Source organism: Epinephelus lanceolatus, chromosome 1 (genome assembly GCF_041903045.1).
Source record: "Epinephelus lanceolatus isolate andai-2023 chromosome 1, ASM4190304v1, whole genome shotgun sequence".
Classification (NCBI taxonomy): domain Eukaryota; kingdom Metazoa; phylum Chordata; class Actinopteri; order Perciformes; family Serranidae; genus Epinephelus; species Epinephelus lanceolatus.
In genome coordinates this window covers 17,431,412-17,457,986 of record NC_135734.1, presented here as the reverse complement: position 1 = coordinate 17,457,986, position 26,575 = coordinate 17,431,412, and the positions used below count along the sequence as shown (strand labels likewise).

The 26,575-nt window shown below is 43.5% G+C and overlaps 1 protein-coding gene across 5 annotated transcripts in view; it reads left to right on the top strand.

Moving 5' to 3' along the window:
- LOC117256965 (calmodulin-binding transcription activator 1-like) overlaps positions 1-26,575 on the top strand; it is a 54,287-nt gene that overhangs the window by 4,234 nt on the left and 23,478 nt on the right. For all 5 annotated transcript variants that reach the window (XM_078166486.1, XM_078166489.1, XM_078166481.1 and 2 more), the window contains exons 3-5: positions 3,289-3,392; positions 23,018-23,085; positions 25,876-26,011. In XM_078166486.1, the coding sequence (XP_078022612.1) occupies positions 3,289-3,392; positions 23,018-23,085; positions 25,876-26,011 (308 nt within the window). The remainder of the gene's footprint in view (positions 1-3,288; positions 3,393-23,017; positions 23,086-25,875; positions 26,012-26,575) is intronic.

Genomic DNA, 26,575 nt, shown 5'->3' with positions numbered 1-26,575 from the left:
ACATATTTAGATGTGTTTTCCCCCGTGTCCCAGGATGGTTCATTTTCCTGGGTAGCCAGAAACAGAAGAGAAGTTTTTGCCCCATGTCACACCACAGTATAGCTCCACTGAGAGCCATTCGGAACAGATGGAAAAGACGATTGCGACAGTAACCAGGCTGAATTTTTTAAAACAGGGACGCATTCGCTGGTTCAGGATTGTTGGAAATACAAGATACAACCCTTTGGGGTGTAAAAGCTCATCAGCATTCAACAAATCTGCGAAGTTGGTCTTCCATTCCTCGTCAGCGGGGAGAGTAAATGTGAGGATAGGTTAAGATGACGGTCGTGTCCATGAAGGTGCGCTTTGAAAGGGATTTCGGTACCAAGGTCACTGGTGAAAAAACGCTACTCTGGGACAAATACTGTGATGTCTGTTCTTTGATCGGCAGGCACTGTGTGTGTATGTGTGCGTCTGTTTGCATGTATGAGCGTGTGCGTGTGTGTGTGTGTGTGCACACGCGGGTGTTTGTGTGTGTGTGCCTACGCATGTGCAACGGGCTTGTTTGATGTGGTGGTTCTGGTACATTTCAAAGGCGAGGCTCTGATGAGAATTCTTCAGAACAGCAGGGGGAGGGGAGGGGGATATAGCCAGGAGGGGTGGGGTTTAAACGCTGATTGGCATTCATAGCAGAGAGGCTGGAGTGCTGCTAAAAAAGAAATTAGGCTTTAACTAAGCTGCACCATTCAGCTGTTTAACTAAGCTGCTGCACCGTTCAGCTGTTTGAAATTTTGTCTTCTCAGGCCTTCTATTAATAAATGCATAATTGATTAGGGGGAGCATACGTGCCTGAACACACTTCCTACTGACACAAACACACACATGCTCAGACACCTACATGAGCACACACACATAGACCCCACTCCTGTCCTGTTACAGCGCTCGTCTCTCCTTGCCTCTTTGTGTTACCTTGTTCCATCTCTTGTCCTTGCAAGATTCTTACTTTCTAAATCTCTCGCTAAGTTTCTTTTTTCTTCATTAACTGTCTCTCTCTGGCTCATTGTCTCCCTGCCTCTCTCTGTCTCCCGCTCTGACCCTCCCACCCCACCTATCTCTCTTTTTCTCTCGCTCTGTCGTCTGCCCTCAGGTAGAGTATAATTCCTATCTTCCCAGGGGAGTCATGAATGGACGCCCTCTACTCAAATGCTTATCAATAACCTTTGAGTGCTTGCTCTCTTTGACTTCTGAGCGGCACACCCGTTGGGCACACACTCACAAACAGGCACACACACACACACACACATACACACACACACACACACACACACACACACACACACACCAGGGCCTCTATCTTTTTGCGGACGCTATGCGCTGGTGAAGTAGTACTTTCCTGAGGCACAGTGGGATTTTTTTCCTCACCTGCACCTATTCAGTATTTTGGTGATTCTCCGCACTCCGCAGTGGGAGGAGATGCGCAGCAGGGGCAGTTACACTGGTAATCCAGCAGCACCATATAGCTTTGGTAGTGGGGACATTCTGGTCTCTCAAAAAATGACACAAGCCTGTATTATTCATGTTTTGCTTGCCTGTTTTGTTATACATTCTTACACCAGTAATCACATCGCATTATACTGAGAAAAAAAAAAAAAAGAATAAGCTGCATTTTTGTTGTTGTCAACAAATCCCACGAAAAGACCAGCATCAACAATGTGTTGGTTTGTTTCTCAATTCTTAAATGCTTCCCTGTCCTGTTTGTGCCTTAAAGACTTAAATCTTTAAACATGGGACACAAATATTTTCTTACATATTTTAAAAAAATGCTTAACACTTTCCCAAAACAGCTACAGCAAACAGGAGTAAGTAGTGCATTTATTGGGGACTATTTTGAGCTGCGGATTTGGTGCTCTACTGAGTATTTACAGCAGCAGGACGGTGTTTGTAGGACTGACTCAAAATAAACTGCTGAGTGTTCATGGTAATGAAGGAACGAGTCACCCAGTGCAGCAGTGTAGCTCACTGATGTGAAAAACTAACAGTTTTTGGACAACAATGGAGGTTTATGGCACAGAGGAATAAGCTGTATTAGGCTTTGGCTACACAGGCAATACTTGTTAGCAGGATCAATTCATTGTTGATTTGGGGTCTTTTTATGGGATTTGTTAAATAAGAAAAAAATAGAATATCACCAGACTTCCCTTAAGACGGTAATGCCAAGGAGCTAAAGGTTAATAACTGATTTTTTACCAGCGTTATATCACCTGTGGTTAGCATTTGGATCATTCTTAATAAAATAGTGCATCATTACACACAGAAAATGTGGAGCTTCCAGCACTTTCAGCATGTCCAGAAACATGATTTAAACTTCAAACTAAACATCGCCTGCCTGCAGCAACATTTAGGCTGCTGTGTATCTGCACTTGTGACTCTCCAGCTCCCATACAAGAATATTAGTTTCCTCTCAGGAGGAGCTAGTCTGGAGTCTCTACTCCATTACCAAACTGTCTGTATAACACTGTGGGGAGAGCATTGCTTTTAAAGGGGATAAGAGATGCCCATGTGATTGGCCATGATTGTTACCAACCCCAAATGCACCGATAATGTATGATAATGGATTCTTCTTAATCCAAATCTGTTTCCGGGTGGGCCCCAGGTGCGCTGTGCACCTCCACCTGCTATCCAAAAATAAGTGCACTGCCACTCCCTCTACGCACTGCACACTTAACTGTTGTTTGTACACTGTGCCTCGATTGCCAACTTATCAAACTTAATGTGAATCAACCATAAGTGAATAAGATATGATAAGACACACTTGTATAAAGATGATGTGGAAATATTAAACAGTAGTTGGTGTGCAATTTGCTGTCTTCATCCTATTTCACTGAGCTGCATTCTTTCATCAGTTAGACACGTATTGAGCTATTCAAAGTATAAGCCTGACATCTCTTCACTGCTATGCCAAAAAAAAAAAAAAATTCAGCTATTTTTCGGTTCAATCAGAAATCCCAGGAACTTATCACAAATCAAGTACTGGACAGACCAAAATTAATTAAATCTTGTGTCTTTCATAGGACCGAACAAATCTTTGTGCAAATACCATTGCCTAAGGTCACATCCAGACATTAAAATGCTACACAACAAAAGTTTGTTATGATTTTATTCCTTCAGATCCCAGAGATACTGCTTTTTGGTATTCTCCTCACACAATGTCTCTGTGTCTGATGAGAAATTTCTCTCCTCTTCCTACTCATCCCTCATTTATCTTCCTTTATCTTCCCCCTCCTCCCCCGACCCCCCCTCCCGCTCCAGATGAGCCAGGCCAGTTGAAGATCTACCTTCCGAAGAAGCTGCTAGAGTGTCTACCCAAATGTTCCTCTCTGCCCAAGGAGCGCCATCGCTGGAACACCAACGAGGTGAGACGCTCAAGAGGGAAATATCGGTGGCAGTAAGATGAACTCTGTGTTTTTTTTGCTGGTGACTCATCATAATGTCACATTGAGAGATGAGGAGGAGGTAAACAAACACAATGGCAGGTTTTCATTATGGGACCCTAAAACTGTGACACTAGGAAATAAAAACAACCCCCAAAAAAAAGAAGCAGCAACCCGAGCTCACAGCCAAAAATCCCACTGACTATACATTCCATTTGGTGTGTTGCTGTCTATTTCGCTTTGTAATCCAAACAACTCTGTGTTGGAGCGTAAGAATCAGGGGCTCCTGGGTCTAAAACTATATACGGCTTAGAGGCTGAGAAACGAGAAACGAGGCTACAGATTGAATGTTTCCACTGCTGAGTACCGCTGGGTTCAAAAACCCTATGGTCAGTAGGATAAAGATTGTTATCTGAACCTAACATTGTTGCTACGCAACCATAGAAAGCTGTTAAATGTGTGGCACATTTCTGCTCATAGTTTCTTTTTTTCTGCTTTGTGTTATGTGTGAAAATGATGCTCTAGTTACATTGTGTAATGTTGTCCTACAAAACAAAAAATGAAGGGAAAAAATGAAAAGCTGTCTGAGAGGTATAAACAAAAGCAGTGACCATGCACCCAGAGGATTTGATCATAAAAGCGAGTTAAGTTAAAGTAACTCAAGGGCTTTTGCACTTCACTGTAGTCAATATTAACTACATTTTAGAACTTTTAGTATGCTTCGACTGTTGATGATTTCACACAAACTCATGGCTACCACTCATTAATATAGGGCTGAGTTTGCTTTGCTCTGGGCCAAAATTAGCATCATATTTGCAGCATGAACAATAGATAACTTAAACTGCGCTGCTGGCTAAGTGGTACAATGTAAAATGAGGCCAAATTAGGTTGGGACAACTCTTTACTCATGGCCAAAGATAACCCTGAGCTAAACATTTTGGGTGTGAAAAGCTTTTCAGAGTTGCATGTTGTTCCAGACTTAAGCTGTTAGCTTAGGGAAGTGTTTGATGGGTGGAAATGGATGCAGGCATTTATCGTCAATAGCTCCTTGTTTATGCATTGCACAGCTCACCACTGGTGGTTTGCTCCATCCATTGTGATGTTGTTGGCCTCTGCTGAGACATTTTCTCCATGTGCAGGCTGTGCACTCCATTATGGATGTGTGTTTGTGTGTTTGTGTTATTGATTACCAAGTCCAGCATTATTATGCAATGCAAAGCTGATTTGGCCTGTGGTTTTTCTCTCAGGAAAGTCATTACATTTTTCATGCAATCCATCTCAATGAAGGTCATACTGGGAGTTAAGCACGGCGCCTACTGAATAGTGTGCTCACATGAATAGGCAGTGTGTGTGTGTGTGTGTGTATGTACGGTTGAGAACAACGTGACCGCTGCCGGTTAGGGACTTCCACACATCAGCCTAACCAAGAGCAATTGTGCACAAGGCGCAAGACTACACCAAAGCACCTTGTTGCTGCCCCTGCTCCTGCCCTCTCCCTCTTTCACTCCATCAGTCTCCCCTCCAACTTACCATCTAGTTCTCTCTATCTTTATCTTTCATTTCCTCCCCCCCTCCTTCTCTCTCTCTCTCTCTCTTTCTCTCTCTGATGAGGAGGTACAGGCTCAGTTCAGAGGGAGGTTGGGTGTCCCTCAGCGGATTCCTTCAAAGCTCCTCTTCCACCCAGGCATAAAGTTTCCTGCATACTTAAACACTCCATTGTGTCTGCTACTCCTCTTGCTTGGTGCTTTCATAGGGGGAGCCGTGGGTATGCTCGCTGTGCGTCTAGTGCATGTATGTTTTTCAGTCTATGTATGTGTTTCTGCCTGCATGTGTGAGTGTGTCTGTGTCAGAATGTGCGCAGCTCCAGATTATTGCGGTCAATTATTTTGAAGCTGCTGCAACAAAAAGAATTGATTTATTTTTTTGCGTGTGTTGATTTTTATCTTTCTGTTTTGCAGACATTGCAAGTAGTAGTTTTCATCAGCAACATATTGGAAATTGGAATCATCGTTGGTCATCAAATTTAAGACACATGTGGGCTCTATACGTCCGCCATAGATTGTGGCATAACACGATTTTAGTACGTGGGTTTTCCAGGCCAATCAGCTGTTGGCTGTCAAGTCAGTTGTCAAATTTGAAGCTTTCAATATATTTATTCAGTCGCATCCCCTCAATGTGTGTGTGTGTGTGTGTGTTTGTTTTCAAATATAATATCGTTCTGGTCTAGATGTTGCTCATGAAGTGTGGTGATGTGTTATCGACAAATGGTGTGTTGAAAACGCCCAGTAATTATTCGGTGTGTAGACACACTTTTGTGTCTGTGTTTGGGTGCGCGTGTATATTTGCGCCTTTGTGGGGTTTCATAGAATTCTTCATTTCCATGCGCTTATGCATAAGAAAATCAAAAATTGGTTTTGTGTTTCCTCATCCTCACTCTTGTCTGCATGTAGAATTAGGATTATCCTTAGTGCGTGTGCGCGCGCGCGCATGTGTGTGTGTGTGTGTGTGTGTGTGTATGAATAAGAAGAGAGTGTGATAGATAAAGAGATTACCATTCTCTGTTTGGATGAGAATGCCTCTGATTAAGTCGGACCCAATCTTTACAAGTCTTCATCAGATATGTCCTTATTTTCACCTTTTTCTTGGCACGCATATGTCTGAGCAAGTGTGTGTGTGAGTATCCGTGTGCGTGTGTGTGCGTTTGTTTTCTTGCCCATGTGCGCGATTGCATATGATCCTCTGATCTCTGTTTTGTCATGCATGGCTCCCCCCGACACCTTGGCCTCCCACGAGCACTGAGCTGTGACCCCATACATTTTTACCCCATCCACTTCTCCTCCTCCTTCTCCACCTCCTCCTCTCTGTCCTTTCCTCTCTTCCTTCCCTCTCTTCCTCCTTCTCTCTCTCTCTCTCTCTCTCTCTTTTGTGTATCTACTGATGTGTGAAATTATTCTGGGATGGAGGGATGGATTCCTCCCTGAAGGGCTGAGCGGAGGCGTGAGCCTTTTGTTCAATAATAGATTGGGGGTGTATGTGTATCTGTCCATGGTAATAGACTATAGACTAGTTTTAGATAACAAACCACACTCAGGTGGACAGACTGATGGTAGAGCCTGTTTTATCCACCCATTGGGAATGACTTGTTTGGTTTCAGCAAATTCTATGGAGCACTGAAATAAGGAGGCTATCAAACTTTTTCAAATGTAGACAAAAGCAAACTTTAGAGTCTGGTCCATGGTCTCAAACTCATGAAAAGATATGATTACTCTTGTGGGGACCCCCGACATCCTGACTCATATTTCAAGAAGCCAGACTGAGTGGAATGCCGAGTATTCGAAAGCTTAAATCTAACCTAGGAAAAGTGCACTCACACACTATGCGGCTGTGCACGTCATTGCATGATCTAATGTGCATTTTAAAGGCTTGTACTTCAGAGCAGCCTCCCCACTATGATTCAAATGATGCAACTGTCAAACGGGTCGGTTCAGACTTCAGTACATCACACAGTCGACAGCCGTCTGTGCCACAATGCCTCTGCATGTGAGGCTGCTTCACATGTCGCTCAACTGTACGGGTACAGAAACCATCGTTAGAAGAGGGCTTTATTCTGGTATTAATGATATGAAATAATATGATATGAAACATGCAGTGTTTCATTGTAGAACTCCGCTCTCGTCATGCAGTGATGTATTTGGTGGCTGTGTGGTGTGAAGGCAGCTAGTTGACAATTCACACACACTCATGTCTGGCTGTGCCGCTGCATGACACTAACATGATTGCTTGAATGAGAAGCAGATCAAAAAGCATATACATTTTAGACCACTGCCCCATCTGCCTCCTGTGCATGTGCATCAAGGGTAGGTGTTGCCATGGTAACAGATTGGGTGCGTGTGTGTTCCTGTTAATAGTATGATCAATGTTGCATGTTTGACACCAACGCTGTTAGTGATTGTTCAGTACATCGAAGGTGATAAGAAAGACTTCGCATAGTCGGTGCGTCTGCTTGCGATGCCAAACATGTGCGACGGCCCCCAAAAAATTGGTGAAGGACAAAAGCTCTTAATCTCAGGTAAAAAATGTCAGGAACCCACTCACAGTCACCTGCACATGCTGTGGTGTCTCAGCTTGTGTGAACTCCAAACAAAGCTCTGTGTGCATGTGTCTCTGTCTGTGAGTTTGCTTGAGTGTGTGTGTGTGCATTTGTAATTTATTATTCATGTCATTATTGTTGTTTGTGAGCCATTAAATAGATACATTGAATTAAATATGCATGCATGGTTGTATTCCTATGTTTCTTCATAGAGATATTTCCCATTTTCTCCCTGAGGCAGGAGAAGTGTCTGGAAAAGTCGCACAGGAGGGATGGCGTTAAATGTCAGCTACCAGACCATGTGAAAAAATACTATGGATCCATTATGGAAACCCAGAGCAATACAGTTAGCAGACAGCCAGTTGCGGGCCTCTGTGCTCCATTTATACTGTGGTGAAGGGTGCCCTTGATTTATGAATTTGATGTGTGAATTGCTAATGTCCAGCTAACACTGGCATGGGACTGGGAGAGGCTGACACTCTCCATTTTGTCTGCTGTGTCAGAACAAAGACAAAAGTAACACGCCTTTGGAAACTTAACGCAAGTTTCATTTTTAAAATGGAATGGGTTTGCCATTCATGCATTTGTTAGATAACGTGTTCGCGAGAGACTTGGTGTATCCGTGTCAGTGTGTGTGTGTCCCAGAGCCTGCCTATGGCTGTAACCTCTCCAGTTGACATTGAGCTCTGCGCTGTTGCCGTTTACCAGAGTAAAGCATGGTTTAATGAGGGGGCAAAGATGCCAGCACACACTCTCATACACTCACACATGCACACACATGCTTGTGCGCATGTATATACACACGCAGACATGCACGCACACAATACCAAAGGGGTGTTTCACAGCTCCTTGTGTTTGATTCCTATTCTTTTATTTTTAATCATTCCTCTGTCTTTTGGGTTGAGAGATATTTTATGTTTGGAGAGCGCCAAGTTATAATCACTAATTAGTCCTCCAGGCTCTCTCTCTCTCCCTCCCTCCCTCCTTTTCTCCTCCTCTTTGTCTATCTCTCCATCTCTCTGAGCCAAGCATAGCCCAATTAACACCCAACGTCATTTTGTGTCTGTTGTGACTTCCATTTCCGCTTGAACTCCAGACGCTCCATACTGTCCTGCTGACCAAACTGGCAATATGAACCAAATGTGCAGCAATGCAAAGAATTAATTTGATTCGTTCTATTCATGAATGTAATTTCCATGTCGATACATGTAATTATCCAGCAAGCTTTTCATTTGCAAATCGGGCTGTACATGGGAAATTGGACATGTGCAAAGATGCCTCGCAGATTGTTGGGATCAGTATTTTAGTGGATTTCAGTCATGCAGATATTTCACCATACACAAGTTCACAAAGGGGCTGAGATTAACCAGGTTTTACAAGTCTAGTCAGGAAAAGCCAGGTGTCTGAGGTAAGAGTTAGTATCTGCCCTCCTCTCCTCTCCTCTCCTCTCCTCTCCTCTCCTCTCCTCCTACCCAACTGGAAGCCCCACATTTTCCTCCTGTTCTATTTTCTCCATGCTGCACAGACCCACTATTTATCTTGCCCACTATAATTTGACACAAAATATTGTTAACTGGAGACACAGAAATATATTAAACAGTGGGAATGTGTGACTGTGAGTGTGGGGGTACTGTGTATGTGCCTGAGTTCGTTTTTGTGTGTGCCTGCACGCGTGTGTGTTTGAGTGTGTCTTTGTGTTTTAACTTCCAACCAAAAACGAAGTGAATGACCAGCAGTGTCTGCTGTAATAAGAAGCCAGGCTGTGCAGTGGAGACAATACTTTTTGTGTCCTTAAACGTCCCCACATAGAACCTCTGTAATATCTGAGTCCTGTGTAAATTAGATTTAATTCATTGGAGACAGATAAAGCATTAAAATGTGTATGTGTGTGCATGTGCACGCACACACAGATGGTCCTTGTGCTCCTATTTTGAGCGCTTGTACTGCATGTGTAGAGCTTTGTCTGGATAACTTTATTTAACTTTGATAACTTTCTGCTCCTCGGGCTTTAGGAGTCAAATATATTTAACAACATCATAAGGCAATTTTGCATGTTTACATCCCCAAATAACAGTAAGATGTCAACAAAACATCTCACTGTAAATCAAGCACCACAGGTGCTGGAACCCTATTGATTTTGATGAAGTTTTGCTTTAGCGTATTCGTTTTCTGACTTATTAATATCTGGAGCTTAGAGACTTGTAAAAGAATATGCCTAGTTCAGGATTTCTGAAACCAATATATATTTCATACTCGCTGCTCATGTTTTTCGAAGGTAGGTTTCAGTCAAACATCTTTTTTTTTTTTCATTCTTCACATGCAGTCCAAACTTGTCGTCTTAGGTTTGATACAAACAGTGTTGTAGACAAGACCTCCTAAACCTAGACCAAGTCATAATTCATACCAGAGTGTATTGAGACTGAGACAAGACCAAAACTCTGAGGGGTTGAGACCAAGTCATGTCCAAGACCAAGGCAGGGCAAAGCCCACACGGAGGACACCCTGTAGTAGGGTTGCAGCGATATACTTGACGTTGAATCTTGCCTTTATTTTAGTTATTTTCTAAGGGGAGACTTTTTACACATACTTCCATTAACAGTTTCAGTTTTCAATTATAGTAATAAAACGTTGAACCAACAATAACTCTCGCTTTATTCCTTTAACGGTCATTCTGACTGATAATCATATAAATTCTGTAAAACCGTGAAATATTTTTTTTCCGTGAAAATCTCATCACATTGCAACCCTACACATTAGATAAAATGTGGAACATGCAAACCATAGGCACTCTACAGTAGAAAAGGCATTGCAGAGGTGAATTTTATGTTTGGTAATTTTCCTTTGTTTTCTATGAGCAAACAAATACAAACATACACTAAGGAGCTAAAATCAACTTAACCATCGTTCTTCATCACTCCTTTTTTTGTACAGGCAATTTAGTTTTGTCCCTGTAGTTGTGGTCTTTACCAGTCTTGAAATAAATCCAGAGTCCTCTTTATCTGAGACAAGGCCGAGTAAAAATGCATTCGATTCCAAGACAAGACCGACATCTTCAAAAAGTCATCTTGAGACCAGTCTTGAGTTGAAGACCCATCTCAAGTTCTACAGCGCTGGCAAATGAACCAGCAATATTTTAAAAAAGAAAAAAAACATCAAAATATCCGTAAGTCCTTCCATCAATATTTGTACAGTTGTTTAAATCAAGTCTGGGTGTGTATTTGCTTAGTCTGCAGGTTTTAAAAAGAAACTGGAAGCACTACCCTGATACCCACTTTTTTACTCGTGCATGTTTGCTGAGGCTCACTCTGTGTCAGTCTCCAGGTGCACAGTTATTTAGCAATAATTTACTGTAAAAAATGCACATGATCAGTATGCACTGAGCATTTCTGTGGGCATCTGAGCCCACGATGAGTTGTTTAAGAGGTTCTTACAGACAAGTGATACTGCTTCATTGTTGTGTAAAGATTATGGAGTTGTCCACCAGCAACAGTGGGCGGGAGCTGCTACAACAGCTTAGCCTTTATGTCACATATTTTGTGGATATATTTAAAATATCTCTATATCTCTGACTACTCAGTCAAACCTCGCTGAAAATGTATCACCCAGGCAATAGCACTGTACCAAACATAACATATTGATCAGTAACTTGTGATTTGTAGCCCTCCACTCAAATAACCATACTTTTACTCAACATGAATTCAGAATGCACTTCACTGGTTTCATTTCTGCATCGATAGCATTAGTCTGTTTCACATTTTATGTTTCTTTTTTTTCTTTATTTCTTTTTTTGCTGTTGCTGGCATAATGTTGATTCAGTCTCTACATATTTTTTCCACACTGCATATTTGGGCAGATTATGGCTCTCTTATTTCTAGTGCAACATAATATTTATATGCTTGAAGTCAGAGAAACCACAATTCGCACAAATATTTGGGATGTTCTTCAATGAGTACACCCTTGTGTTTTCCACGCAAAGTTGCATCTGTAAATTTTACACCCAGCATTATTAACTGCTTACCTCATGGCTAATCCAAACAGTTAAGAAAACATTTGTATAACACACAAGAATGAAGTTGGCGGAGAGTATGTGCAAAACCAACTATTTATTACTACAGCAATCAAAGCTTACAGACCTATTTGCAAAGGGGCTACAAATGTGAAGCAGACCGCATTCATTTGGGCTCTATAAAGCTGCTGTGAGGTCAAATTGTCAGTTTTGTTGATATCTCATGGATCTGAGTGCATCTGCCTCACAGGCTTCAACCACTAACGTCCACTTGCAGACTGCAGCTCTATTTTTAATTAAAACTGGTGAGATTATGTGGTTGTTTAATTGCAAAATCAATGTTATTTATTGCTGAGCAAAAATACAATATAGTGATAAGAAATGTCAGCTTCACTCGCTGTTTCAGACCACTTTGATTTCTTCTCACTCATTATCAAGGTGCTCTCTGTACATTTGATTTGATAACGGTAATGTGCATGTGGGGAACTGTACATATGAATATGTAGCAGTAAATGTAAATTATCAACCACAGAGTTGGTTAATGTTTAACATTCATTGGTAGCATCTCTCAAGGTAAATCTGTTCATCTCTGTGTTTCCCTGTTAATGAGTGGAGAAGTCATATTATCATGGAGCTCTCCTGCCGGGTTTACTGCACACTGTGAACAGTGTTCATCAGCTGGTATTTGGCCTCATGGAGTTTTGTTTCACAATTAAAGACTTTAATTTTAAAGCAGTGTTTCTTATATTCACATGTTTTTACACATGGATGTAGGTGCATTAGATGTTTTTAGAAAATAGAGAATAAATCATGTCCTGGTTGTAAGACATACACTGAAGTACAAGGAAACTAAAACAAAGAATATATCCCTAGCAGATTCCCTTTCAATGTGTAATATAAGCGTAAAGTGTCAGGTAGGAAGAGAGCTATCGTACTCTACTTAAGCTTATTCTGTAAAAAAAGATCTGTACAATTTTGTGACAATCATACCCATGGTTGGGTTGGTCATTCTACACTATGGGGTTGGTTGTCTCTTTGTCCTTTTATCGGGGAAAAAATGAAAATGGTGATATTCTTAAAAATGAATTTAAACAGTTTCTCTTAAAAAAATCATTCCTATAAGTGCACCCCAAAGATAATGTGACAAGCATCCCCAGCTGGGATTTTTTTTTTTTTTTTACCAGTGACTAATCTAACAACCACATGCGGTTGCTTAGATAAGAAAAAACTATAGCGCTCCCTTCATACTTTGTAATGATAATAATTGTTTCATTATAAACCCACAGTGTAACAGCCTAGAACAGAAGCACAGAGGAGCATGGTATTTACATTATGACATGAAAAACACTAAAAGGCCTCTCACCTCAATGTCAAGTGTTTGACTCCTAAAATGACCCTGTAAGTGACCTCTGACCCCAGTTCTTGAAAATTTAGTGACAACATTTTGTGACAGTGCCCTCCAGGGAGTGCAATTTAATGAATGTGACAACAAATCCCGGTCTCCCCTACTTCTCAATGTTGAGATGCATACATGCCATAAAATTGCTTCAGATTGCCTCAGTGTTCACACTATGATGCAGGTCAAATGTGCTGGCATGTATGAAGAAACATATCAAACATAAATTTGAAATTTCTGACGTTATCACGTTACTCAGTTGGATCTCCTGTGTCTCGCAGATCTTTTATTTATTCCAGAAGCCTTGCCAAAGCGTTAAATTGGCCACCTACTACACAATATCTACAAAAAAAGATAGCAAAAGAACTGTGAGTCTCATGATGCTGGGACTAGCATTTTCCACTAACATTATCCTAGAAATGTACACATTCACAAGATTTACCCTGGGAGATGTATACATTTACTGGTAAATATACCATTTCATACATTTATCGTAACAGACAATAGGGTGAGACGCTGTGTGCAGGCAATGTGTGTGTGTGTGTTGCATTCCACTCAGGAGACCACACTGTGTGTCCAGCGTTTCTGCAGTTCCATCCAGCGTCACGTATTTCTCCGTCTCCCTGTCTCTACCCCCTTCTTCCTCCCTCCTCCCTCCTGCTGATGTATGGAATGTCTACTCTCATATGGAGTGTGTTTGTAAAAGTCACGGTAATCAAATTTCACTGATTCCTGGGGGATTAAACAAGGTGGCATTTGTGTGCGCGTACGGGAGTGTGCGTGTTCTGTCTCCGTGCATACACAATATTAGCTGTGTACTAAGTTGTGTATTGTAATGCAGCTGTGTCATTAGTCTAAGACCAGCTCAGCTGTAATATATCATCCATCATCTTGTACTCCGAGGAGGCAACTATATAAGGGATACTGATACTGCATTTGCATACTGACAGTGCATATATTTAATTGTTTGAATGTACAGTATGAAGCAGTGGGTGGGTGGGAGGGATGATGAACACCTAATATGAAAGGAAGAGCATCTCACTTGTTTCTTGGCCAAGTGACAGAGATTGAGAATAGTGTTCTTTTCATGCCTTTGGGTGTTTGACAGCAAAAGTTTTTTTTGCTAACAGTATCGCAGTCTTCTTTGAAATTCCTCTGTAATACTTGGAGCAAAATCAGTGCGTCCCAAAAATTAGATTGTTATTCAGCGGAAGTGTTCGCTCCCTACTCCAGCAGACAGGAAAAACATGGCAATAGCAAGTTTTCCCAGCCCAAAAACAAGTATTACCTAGTGTTAATCCGAACTGCATAATTGCCTCTTGTTGGCAGCATATATGTCTGGCAGTATGTTTGTATATGTAGCTTGCCAGCTCGCAAGTCTTAACATTGTCCAATACACAACATCATCATCACTTTCCTCAGTGAGGCTGTGAGCTCCAGTCTCCGTCTGCTCTAAGGTGTCATTGCAATGTTGGAACTAGAAAGTCACAGTCCATTACAGTTCATATGAGGTGGAAAGTTACCAGGACAGCCCAGCAGGCAATGACTGATGTCTGTCTCCTCCCCAATCTCTAAAAGTGCATTAAATTAGAGCAATTATTAGATGGCTTTGCCAGCATGATACACATTTAATGGATGAAAACAAACCAGATTCAAGCAAACAAAATGTCTCGCAAAGGTTATGTTAGTTTCCATAGGCAACAATTATCTAAAGGGAAAGGGCTGCTGTGAAGTCTAAACCATAAAAATGTTGGTTACATATCTCCGCCTGTTATTTATTTATATACATGTGTCTTACATTATATAGAAGTTTAAAGATAGCGAACATACCTTTTGCGCCCACTGCATGAGTCACAGTGCTTGAAGAGAGGGTGATGACACCGGGCTCTACCTCGTACAATGCATCATCACTGTAAATATACTGTAGCCACAGTGAAGAGGAGTCCCTTTGGATCAATTGATATGCTATACCATACACTTGTACTCTACTAATGGCATCGCATATGTTCATCAGATATTTTCACTTACAGAATCTTTGTGTATTTTGTTAGCTATGAATGTGTACAGACGCATTGGGGAAATTTCGAGATGGATTGGTCTACATTAAGCTAAATTCAAAATGAAACAAATCCATACTTTTTACCACAAGATGTAATAAAGAAGTTCTAGACGCTGCCCAAATTGTGCTGACTCCTGATCTTTGGTTATGACAAACAACAACAAAATAAGTAAACCCTTTCTGGGATTTCAAAAATAATGTATTTAGGCCAAAGAAAGAAAAAAGTAACATCATTTTAATCAAGTGCAGTCGCAGTGAAACTCAAATTTGTGGGGAAGGGGTTAAATTAGATTCTCCTTTTTTTCTGTTGCTGGTAATGTTGTTTAATTGTCAGTAATCAATGGCAGTTTGCCAAGTCAAAGCGCATCATTTTGTCAGCTCTTAAAATGTGTTATTTATGAGCAAGAGGTGAAGTATACTCAGTCACTCCTTGACTCCCTGAAGCACAAGCTGGCAATCATCAGAATTGGGAATGCATTTGGGACTCCTTTATTAAACCATGTGAAAGGTATATCACATTTTGCAATACCCTGAAAGAGTGAGTGCAAGGCCCATAATAACAGTCTATTCAGGTCTACAGCCCAGGGCTTCGTCCTAGGCAGACACAGATCAAACTGCACAACAGTGGAAGCCAGTCACCGGAGCAGGGTTGATAACCTTTAATGTTTACTTTTGCTTATGATTGTTTTAACTCCACCTGCCCACCTCCCAGTGTGAAGCCTGCAGGTCTGATGTCAGTAGAAAAGATAAAACTGAGATTGCAGACAATTTGTATATTTGTAAATTGATGCTTGTCTTTGGCAGTTTGTTTTTGAGGCTTGAGGAGAGTTAAATATGCATGACTTCAACATGGGTGGCTCCGAGTCTTTTCCAAAACAACAAACAAATGACATGAAATCTTTATTTGGCGGAGACAAACAAGAATTCTGAATTGATTTTTTGAGAAAGAGGACTCCACGTGAGCTCCAGCAGTTAACTAGATTTGTTTGTTTCTTCTGAAATGGAGCTACAGCGATATTTACTGAGAGCGCACAGGCATACCGAAACAGGTGCGTAACCTCACACACAAACAAAACACGCACGCACACAGGCGTGTGCTCCCATCTTTAGTTGGTTGAGGAGGAGACAAACCTAAAGATCGCCACAGAGACCCATCTTTCAAATTTATTCATTAAACTCCCAAATGCTCCCCTTAACGAATGTAATTAGAATATGGTAATGAGAGAGGGCTGAACCAGGGAGTGTTGTAATACGCTTAGCAGCACAGAGGGAGAGAAGAAGAGAGAGAGAGACAGAAAGAGAGGGAAATAGAGTAAGGGAGTTAAAGGAGAGAGAAATAGAGAGACTGACTGACAGGGTGCCAATTTATGTCTTGTTGTAAACAAGTATTTATGCCAATGAGAGGTGGCACACACTATTTCTCTCTCTCTTCCTCTCTCCCACTACCCCTCTCTCTCTCTTTTTCTGTGTCTCTGTCTACCTCTCTCTGTCTCTCTCTCTCCTTAGCATACCAAACCTCCTCAATAACAATAACATCAACAATAGCAAGCAGAGACGAGCCTCGGAGGGCAGAATGACTCACAGTGAGATGAGGCATCAGGGGTTAACACAACCACTGGAGACTCCTTCATTGAGACACCCCCCCCCGCCCTCTCTCTCTCTCTCTCTCTCTCACTCACTCTCTCTCTCTGTCTTCTTCCGCCTCCCACTGGCAAACACACATTCATCATTAGAGATTTCAAATATACCTGTGTGTGTGTGTGTGTGTGTGTGTGTGTGTGCGTGCACCCTTTCTTGGTTCACTTTGTGGGAGTTTTTGAGGACTCTGACAGGCTTTATCCAAAGACGCCCTAGCACAACGGGGGTCCTGGCATTGTGTTTGACACCACACACCTGTTGCCGTCTTTGATGTGTTCACCCCCCTGCTGAGAGAGAGGGGGCCGTCTCCTCAAATGCAAATACAAGACAGGAGGAAGAGGACAGGTAAGGTGCGCAAGAGAGAGGAAGTCTTAGAAAAATATGATTGATGTTCCCTCAGTGGATTGGGGCTGACTCTTCCTTACTCTCAGGTCTCTGCTAAAAAGTTTGCGCTACTTGCCTTACCGTGAGTGTGTGCGTGTGTGTGTGCATGTAGCAACCTTCACCATTTGGACTTCTATATATTGGCGAGAGGGAGATGAGAGGGAAATGAGACAGAAAAAAAGAGGGAAGTGGGTGAGCTAGAAGGAGGAGAGAGGGGAGAGAAAGCAAAGAGGTCAAACCAAAAGGAGAGGGAGTGAGGGAGTGAAGGAGAGGGGAGAGTGACTATTTCATTATAAAGCCGTCACTCACATGGGCAGCAGCAGCCACCACAGAGACTCTTCTGAGACCAACCCTTTCTGGGTGTGTGTGTGTGTATGTGTGTATCCTATCATGCATTAGTTTTGACATGGGAGGAATTTTCGTATGCATGTATGTCCGAGTGTTTGCCTGCACAGTCTGTGTGTGTTGCAGTGTGACAGAGACAGATGTAACGCTCATGTCTCTCTCCCAGCCAGGTGACAGGGGCGGGTCCCCTCTGAAGGTCAGACCTTGTCCTCCAATGATAGACCAGCACTAAATGTGTGTGTGTGTGTGTGTGTGTGTGTGTGTGTGTGTGTGTGTGTGTGCGTGCGCACCAATCTGTTGTCCATGCAGCGTGTGTGTGTCACTGAGAGAACAAGAGGAGAGACAGAGAAAGCCAGGACAAGTTTTATATTTATTTATTTATATTTTCCACACAAGCGACTTTGTGTATTAATAGACGGCCCATTTGTATGCATGTGTGTACAAGTCTTTTATGTCCACGGACGTGCATGTGTGTGTTGCCCAGTGTGTGATGAGGTGTTTATATGATAAACACAAGGCAAGCTTGAGAGGAATTCTGATCAGGGGCTTTGCAACAGTTGTTATGGAAACAGCATTAAGCAGTTGTATTAGCCAGTGGAGGTAATATAAAGGCTGTTGAAAGTAACACACAGTGGGGAGCGAGGCAGTTTGGGAATATAATACAAACTACACATTATTGCTCTGGTTTACAATAGACTTGATGAAATTTTATTGTGTGGCTAGAACAGAACAAAATTATCCTTGTCGTAACTCATTGTTTGGCTCTCTTTCTGTCGAGAGCTACACATTTTAATTAGCCAGGTTAGAGGAACACAGTGCAAACAAGACATTATTGGTCTGGTTTACAACAGGCGCCACATCATTTATGTCAGCTTAAAGCCCTTTTCACACAGAACGCGCAAAGCGCAGACCTCCCCCGACGAACCCATTCATTGTGTATGTGCTACCGCAGCGCAAGAGCGCACCGCTCTGCCGCCGAGCTGAGCGGCGCGCGAGAGGGCGTATACCGCGGCGTCTGTGCCCCGCCAGCCTGCGCTCGAATTGAACATTTTTTAATTTCACCGCAACACGCTGTGACGACACCTCGGCGCGTCCAGTAGCAGAGAAGAGTCTGAAGTAGACCCGGAAGCGGTCACCATGGAGCTGTAGCTCCTGAACGAGCCTGTACTCCCCCAAATCCTGTCTTGCGCGCCTTGCTATCCGCTTGCTCTGCGCCCTACCCCGCAGTGGGCGCCGCGAAAATCGCGCTCTGTGTGAAAGAGGCTTAAGGCTCAACACAAAACTAACTCACACCAGATTCTGATGTTATCAGCCCATTAAATGGCAGTTGTCTGTGGATTTTAGCCTCATGGTCATGGGTTAGAAGGGGTCTGCCACACCTAATATTAAGTTCAAAGGCTGTTATCAGGTCATTAAGAGGGCTTTCACATCAGGGATCTAGGCCTGGAGCCAAGTACACTTGACTCCAGGTCCAGTTTGTTTGATTAGTGTGAGCACTGTGGACCAGGGCACGGATCTGCGTACTTGATAAGGTGGTCTCAAGTACAGTTTGTGTGAACTCCGGCTTGGTGCACATCAGGTGTGGACACCAACTGTACCAAAACACGAAAGTGGACTACTATTTTAGGCAATTACAAGGAGTTTTTAAGTGATTATGAAACAGTCTTAATTTGATACTGATGCCTCTATATCAGATGGAATCACAGATCATGGACAGACCCAGATCCGGTTAAGCTGCTGTCTGAGGTTCACCTCAGTCCCCACTAGTGACGGTTCCTAGGGCAGCAGTGTTTGACTGACTGCTGAGTGGGGGAGGGGAACGGCAGAGGGTGGGCACAGTATGAACCAATCGTACTTTATATGAAACCCCCTAAATGGCTGTTTCCATATCTAACGTTATGAAATGGTTGCAGTCTTGTTAGGTTTACTTACACTTTCATCAAGACAATCTTCTAAAAGAGGAGCTAAAAAAGTCAGTGTTGACTTTTGGTTTCAAAGAAGACACAAACCCCGCTCCCCTGGGTGAAAGTCCTGTGTTTGTTTGACCCATCCACCACCCCACGCTGACTTTCTCACTCTTTATACTAAGTTATCCGATTTCCTCTTTGGTTCACATGATAATAATCACAGCCACGAAAGGTCGCAGCCTAACAATAATAGGTCTGTCAGACCCCTTCTAACCCTTATCTATGATGCTTATAAACACTGATAATAGCAATTTAAATGCCTGATAACAGCCAAACCATCTGTAATTCTGTATTCAGCTTGTCTAAACAACACAATCCTAAGTTCAGAGTCTTCAGAAGAGCAGCCATTGCTCAATGACATTGGTGATTTTAGAGGTCACGCAGGACTGTTCAGATAATCCAGCCTGGGATTCTGAGAGATCAGCCCTGTCAACATCTGTGGATAATGACATGCTGACGAACACCTCTCAGCCTTAATGGATTATTGATTATTAACAGTCCAAATCAAATTGTATGTAGGTTTAGTATGGAATTGTCATTGTGCTTAATTCACATGATGACCTTTTGAAGGAGACATGTTTAAAAATAGACCATTGTCAATAACATGCAGGTTGAATAAATGGCGCAGATAGTGCTCTGGATCAAAATTAAAAAAAACACACAGAGAAGCCTGTAGTCTGCAAAAAAATAAAATAATAATAAAAAACTGGAGGCAATTTTGGATAGAGTGTCTATCAACGTCAGACACTGACAGGGTTGTTCTGGGAAGGAGAGAACCGGTGGAGGTGCTCTGGAACAAATTACAGCATCAGCAGACCTCCCCTGGTAATGCTAATGCAGTTCTTTCCCCCATATATGTATACAAGACTTACCGCGCTCAAGGAGAAAGGCAGAAACGGATTCTGTAGTTGAAAAGGACACTTCAGTTTGCTACCTTGCCGCACCGCCAAAATAAACTGTTCGATGCCAAATGATTTCTGTGGTAAGAACCAGCGACAGCCTTCATTTGAGGCACTTCGAATGGATGTGACAGTTCCAGTTTACAGACAACTCTGTTTTCCCCAGATCTCTGTCGGGGTGATGCTCATCATTAGACTTCAAATGTGCACGCACACACACACACAGACACACACACACACACACACACACACACACACACACACACACACACTAGCCTGTGGCTAGACCCTATAACGGAATCTCCCTGGGGAAAGCTCCTGGATAAGTCTGTTGCAGTGTAGGCGACCCCCCCACCCTCCCTCCCCTCTCCTCCCCTCCCTCCTCTGGAAATCTCCCTGAGGCCTGTGAGTGTATGTGAATGTGTTTGTGCGTGCGTGTGCGTATGCGTGTGTCTGTCTGTCTGCTTTTCTGTACATGCCACCAGTTTCTTGGAGGGAGATGGTCTCAGTGATGCGTGAGTGGGAGGCTGATTTCCCCAACTGCATCGCTCGCTCCAATCTAACTTCCCACTCATGCTCTCTGCTTTGTTAGATATTTCTTAAGTAACTCTCTCTCTTCCTCACTTTCTCTCACACACAGACAGACAGGAATAGGTGTGTGTTGGGAAAAATGTGTGTGTGTGTGTGCATTCAGCTGGGCCTGTCGTAATGTATTATTACATTGACTCACACAGACATGCAGAACGTCTGGGTTTCTAGACTAGATCCCTTGAGAAAGATACTTGTCCCTGTCCCTGTGTCTGGCACAGCTAAGACACACACACACACGCACACACTCACAGTATTCCTAAAGGGTCAGTGTGTCGCCAGGCATGCTCAAAGCGCTCTATCACTGGTTTCCACCGGGACAATAACTGTGACTTCCTGAGGATCGACCTTCACCATCTCACTTCTGTCACTCTTCACATGGGCGTGTGTGTGTGCGTGTGCTGGTGAGGGAGGGAGCGGCAGTGTGTGTCTGCAGTGAGAGTGTGTATATGTGGGTGTGTTTTAGAGAGTGTGTGTGTGTGTGTGTGTGTGTGTGTGTGTGTGTGTGTGTCAGGCTGCCATTTCAGCTGACTCTTCTGTTTCTGGCTTTTTAATGGCTCTTATGGGGCAGGCCTTTAATTGCAAGTCTCTCTCCCTCCTTCTTAATCCTCCCATCCTTCTGTCTCTCCCAGCCCCTCGTCTCCTCTCTTCTTCTCCTCTCTCCTCCCGCCTCCCACTGGCTGACAGTCACTAGGGGAGCCCGAGTGCCTGGCCGGGGCTGTGGAGGCCGTATAGGATATTGACTTGCTGCGGAGTGGTTTGGGAGGAGGAGAGGTGGCTGCCTGTCACAGCTAATGAATAGATGCATAAATGAATGAGGCACTCCGTGTGTGTGTGTGTGTGTGTGTGTGTGTGTGTGCTGTTGTGCCTAGCTATGGCTAAAAAGTTTTATGGGCCTCAGACAGACATTAACAGTGGCCTGCTTAATAGTGATTATTATTAAGGGTGTGATGACAGTTCCTCCCACGCGTACACACACACACACACACACACACATACACCCACACATATGTATATAAACACACATATAAATGCAAGATGAGGCAGTGGGGGGTTGGGACGTGAGGATCGAATGGGGGATACTTAAAAAAACAATCCAGTTAAGTGCCAGCGCCCTCCAGCTGCTCTCTCTTTTCGTCTCTCCCTGCCTTTCTTCCCCTCTCCCTCTTTGTCCCTCCATCTCGTCTGATCGGTGTGGAGCTGGAGTGCTCTCATGTCAAACTGGGACAAATACCTAAAAACACACACACACACAGAAAGAGGAAGAGGGGGAGAGGAGGTCTGGAGAGGAGGACTGTTGATCTGAGGGGGCAGATGAAGGAGTGCTGGAGTGTGGATGTCTTCTTCACTATTGCTTTGTGCCACATTTCAAACACTGATTGCCTTAAGAGGACAATTTACATTTCATAGTCTTTCACAACAAGTGGGTGAGATGGGAGTCAGAGATAGGGAGAGAGAGAATGATGTTTCAAGGAGGAAGCCAGGGGTGAGAGAGTTCACCTAGCAAAGGGAAAAGGCGGCATTGCGTGAGCAACTAAAAAGCTGCAGATACAAACAATAGTTTTCTTTTGGCTGCGTCTCTGTGTGTCTCCGTCTGTGTGTATGGACGTTTTGTTTTGCCTTGCTCTTGGTAGAATGCACCTGTATGATTTGAACTTTCTTTTTTTTCCTTATTGGATTCATGTGAGTGTGGAAGAAGAATAGAACTAGTGTGGAAAGGAGAGGAGAGCTGAGGAGATGAAAAGAGAGCCGGAGGAATTAAGAATCAAGTTAGGAGCAGGCTTTATCTGACGGGAAACTGTGAAACTGCAAAGTACAAGAAAACTTTTCCTATCAGCGCACTCTCTCAGCGAGTGTATGGGTCTGCACCCCCAGTGTGCGTGTGTGTCTGTGTGTGTGTGTGTTTATGTGGCGTGTGTGTGTGTGTGTGTGTGTGTGTATTTAGGAGATAGCTTTTCCTCCCCAGTGGAGGGAGACATCGGTGTGTCGGTGAGCGTGATTGGTTGTTGGCCCTGAGGGTCTGTCCTCTATATCTGTCTCCTGACTGGCTGCTCTGTGACCAATCAGGCGCCCAGACCTCACCGTGGCAATCAGATAGTGACACACTCTCTGTGGGCATCGGCAGGTCATCTGGAAATACCTGTTATGTTTTATCTCCCTGTGACACACACACACACTCACACACACTCATCCACACACCAATATAACCTTTCTGTCTCGTCTTTGTCTCTCTAGGAGATTGCTGCATATCTCATCACTTTTGAGAAACACGATGAGTGGCTGACGACATCGCCAAAAACCAGGTGAGGAGAACACAGACAGTGGTTTCACACATACATTCACTCACCCACACGTACAAAAACAGTATCGCTCAATCAGCCAGTGACTCACGTTGGTTTAATCCCAATGACTGAGTGCCTGTGTTTGATTAAAACATTAGTGATGTGCGTCGACTGTCTCCAAAGGGTCCTGCTGATGGCCTACTCTACATGGAGAGAAGGATCCAGAACATGGCTGGACTGTAAAGCACCTAGTCAGCTGGAAATGGAGTATTAATGAATGTAAATGTATTAGGATAAGTGATGTATAATTCACACATAGGAGAGTGGGGGTGGGGGGTGAAAGGGAGGGGGCTATGTGTATATAAAATGGGGTGTGAACAGGGATTAACATGCCAGAACTGAATATTCATCAATCCAAATGAACCATAGGTTGCTCTTTTCCTAGAACGGGGAGAGGTTATAATCAGGAAGGAAGGTAGGAAAGGAAGGGAGTAGGGGGAAAAAAAAAGGAAAGACTGAAGGAAAAAGGGCAGTTTGAATTATTGATCAATCACCGTATTGACATTTACTTTAGTTAATACATGATCTAGGCGTGGTTAAAAAAAGAGAAAGAAAGAAAAAAGAAGGACATAAAAGACGGGGCAAAGAAAAGAAAAGAAGAAAGAAAAAGTAAAGTAAGTGAAGAGGTCACCTCATGGCCCCATTTCTGATTACTGACACAGCTGAAAAGCCCGGGGTGATGCCTCTGCGCTCCCATTGTGCGAGCTGAAGGACTCTTCTCAGGAGCAGCCTGAGGCCAGCAGCACAGTTTATGTTGTGGATGGATTTCTCATTGATTGGTTGTGCTGCCGTATAGCCTCAGCCTCCCAGCAGCAACAGCAGCAGCAGCAGTCATATTGGTGTTATTGAGCAGCAGTTAGATATAATCCCATTTACACATGACACGAGGCACGATTAGAACAGATTACACCTAATCCCATCAGATGGAAAGGAGCTCAGCGAACGGAGCCAGTGACATTTATGTGTGCGTGTGGCTGTGCGCTCATGTGTGTGTGTTTTTTATGCATATGTGCGCATGCGTTTGCACACTTGTGGCGGGGCAATATTAAGATAACAATCAATGACCTTCATTTCTCCCTTCACTGAAATACCTCATCAGTTCAAAGTAATGACTATTACCTCGTCTTCTCACTTTTCTCATCTACTCCTCCCTCTCTCCTCCCTTTACCGGACTCACTCACTCGCCCACTCCGTCTCTTTATCTTGCCGTCTTTTTTTCCCCCCCACTCTCCTCCCCTTGCCTTCTCTGTTTTCGCTCTGCTACACTGTGGAACGGTGGAAAAGCTTTTTATATCCCACACATCACAGCCCAGTTACAATCAATAGCATTTATGTCTGCTTGAATCGGAGGGTTTGCGAGGAACACGGGCATCGTCCGCGTGCGCGTACCACCGCATGCAGTCACACATAAATGTGCACGTATTTCCCACCCACACACACACACACACACACACACACACACACACACACACACACAGGCACACATCTGATCTCATCCATCTTCTCCATAACATAATTAGAATCAGCAGCTCCGAGATGACTCACACTGCTCGAGACAGAGACTAAACTCGGCTTTGATCGGAGGGTGGGGGTCTCCACTCGGCTAAGAAACTGGCAGGCTCACCCCAAAACAGAACAGATTTAAGGTGTCAAAGAAAATCAGCTCAAAGTAAATTCAATTTCACTACACACAGTGTTCTGAGTAAATTGCAATCATCTCAGTCCATATAGATGTGTCTACATCAAATTCTAGCAGAGAGGAGAGGGGAGAAGAAGAGAAAGACAGACAGACAATAAAAGAAACAGAGGTTAGGAGAGTAGAAGGAACAGACAAGATGAGAAGATGCAAATAAGTGGAAAGGAGTGGAGAATGGAGGGACTGAAGGAGCAGTAAAGAGAAAATGAAGAGATACTATGATAAGAGGGATAAACTGGAGGTTGATGGAGAAGAAGAGGGCAGGGAAAGGAGAGAGGAGGTGTGTAAATGTGCGTGTGTGTGTGTGTGGTTGTGAACATGACCGTGTGTGTGAGAGAGAGAGAGAGCACTTGTGGGTATGTGTTAGTTTATTGATTGTTAACGTGCCTGTTCTCTTTCTGTTGTCATGAGATAAGGCAGAGGAGCATTTTTTCCTCCACCTACACACACACACACACACACACACACACAAACACACATACCTGTCCTTAACATTTTCGAAGTGTAATGATTGATTGCTGAGCAGCAGGTTTGACATTGAGCTCAAAGAACACACGGCAGTAGGTCCTGCCATCTCTGATATCACTATAGCATCTCTGTCTCTACATGTATGGCTCCTGGTGTGTGTTTGTGTGTATGTGTGCAGGCATGTTCATCCCACCAGGTGTGTATAGAATTGGAGCTTAGAGGCCAATGCTCCTGTTGTGCTGATAAATCACCCCACTAAAATATTAACACATAGGAGTGTGAGTCTACATGTAAGAAGGGAGGGGCAGCATGGGACCAGCTAACTTGACTGTGGGAGGATAACATTGACGTCAACGCCTTTTTGCTTGTGTCAGTTGGCATTTATGAATCAGCAATGCATGAGAATTTTGATACTTTTGGCAGTTTGAAATGACAGCATGAAAATAATTTCTGGTCGGTTTCCATGGAGTTGAATTGTCAGTTTTAAAGAAGTCACTACTGTGCACAGCCCTTATTCCACAGAATCAACACAATGCAGCGCTATGTGTCTGTCTGTCTCACTCACTCTTTATCCTGTCCTCCATCAGGCCTCAAAATGGATCTATGATCCTCTACAACCGTAAGAAGGTGAAGTACAGGAAAGATGGCTACTGCTGGAAGAAAAGGAAAGACGGGAAGACCACCCGAGAGGATCACATGAAGCTCAAAGTCCAGGGAGTAGAGGTGAGAGACTGCGATGGAAAAACAAGTCGATGATCTTGTTTGCTGCTGACTATGGTTTCACTGCCAATCTTACTCACTAACTTACTCTCCTTCACTGTGAGGAGACACATATGTGTAACACAAATGTACACACAAACACACATGCTGAGGCTCCAGGCCAAAGTGTTACCTGAGAGCGAGCGGTGCCCCTCTTTCTTTACCTCCCTCCCTGCTCGTGCCCCTGTCTCCCTTCCTCTCTCTCTCACTCTCTTTCTGAAGGATAAGAGTGTGTTTGGCCTGAGGCCAGGAATGATGTCAATGCCTCCTTCAGCAGAACAGAGAGGGGTATCGATCCAGTCTCAAGGCAGCGTCTGTGCGTGAGTGAGTGTGTGTGTGTGTGTGTGTGTATTTGTGTGTGTGTGTTTGAGTCACATCAGCCAGCTCAAAAATTGATTATTCAGCAGGAATATACCAAGAGGTGAGAGGAGTGAGCATGCATGTGTCAGAAACAGAAAGAATGAGGTAGAAGGGAGAGCGAAGGAGAGACAGCGAGGAGGCACATGGATGTTTGCAGAGGGCTCAATA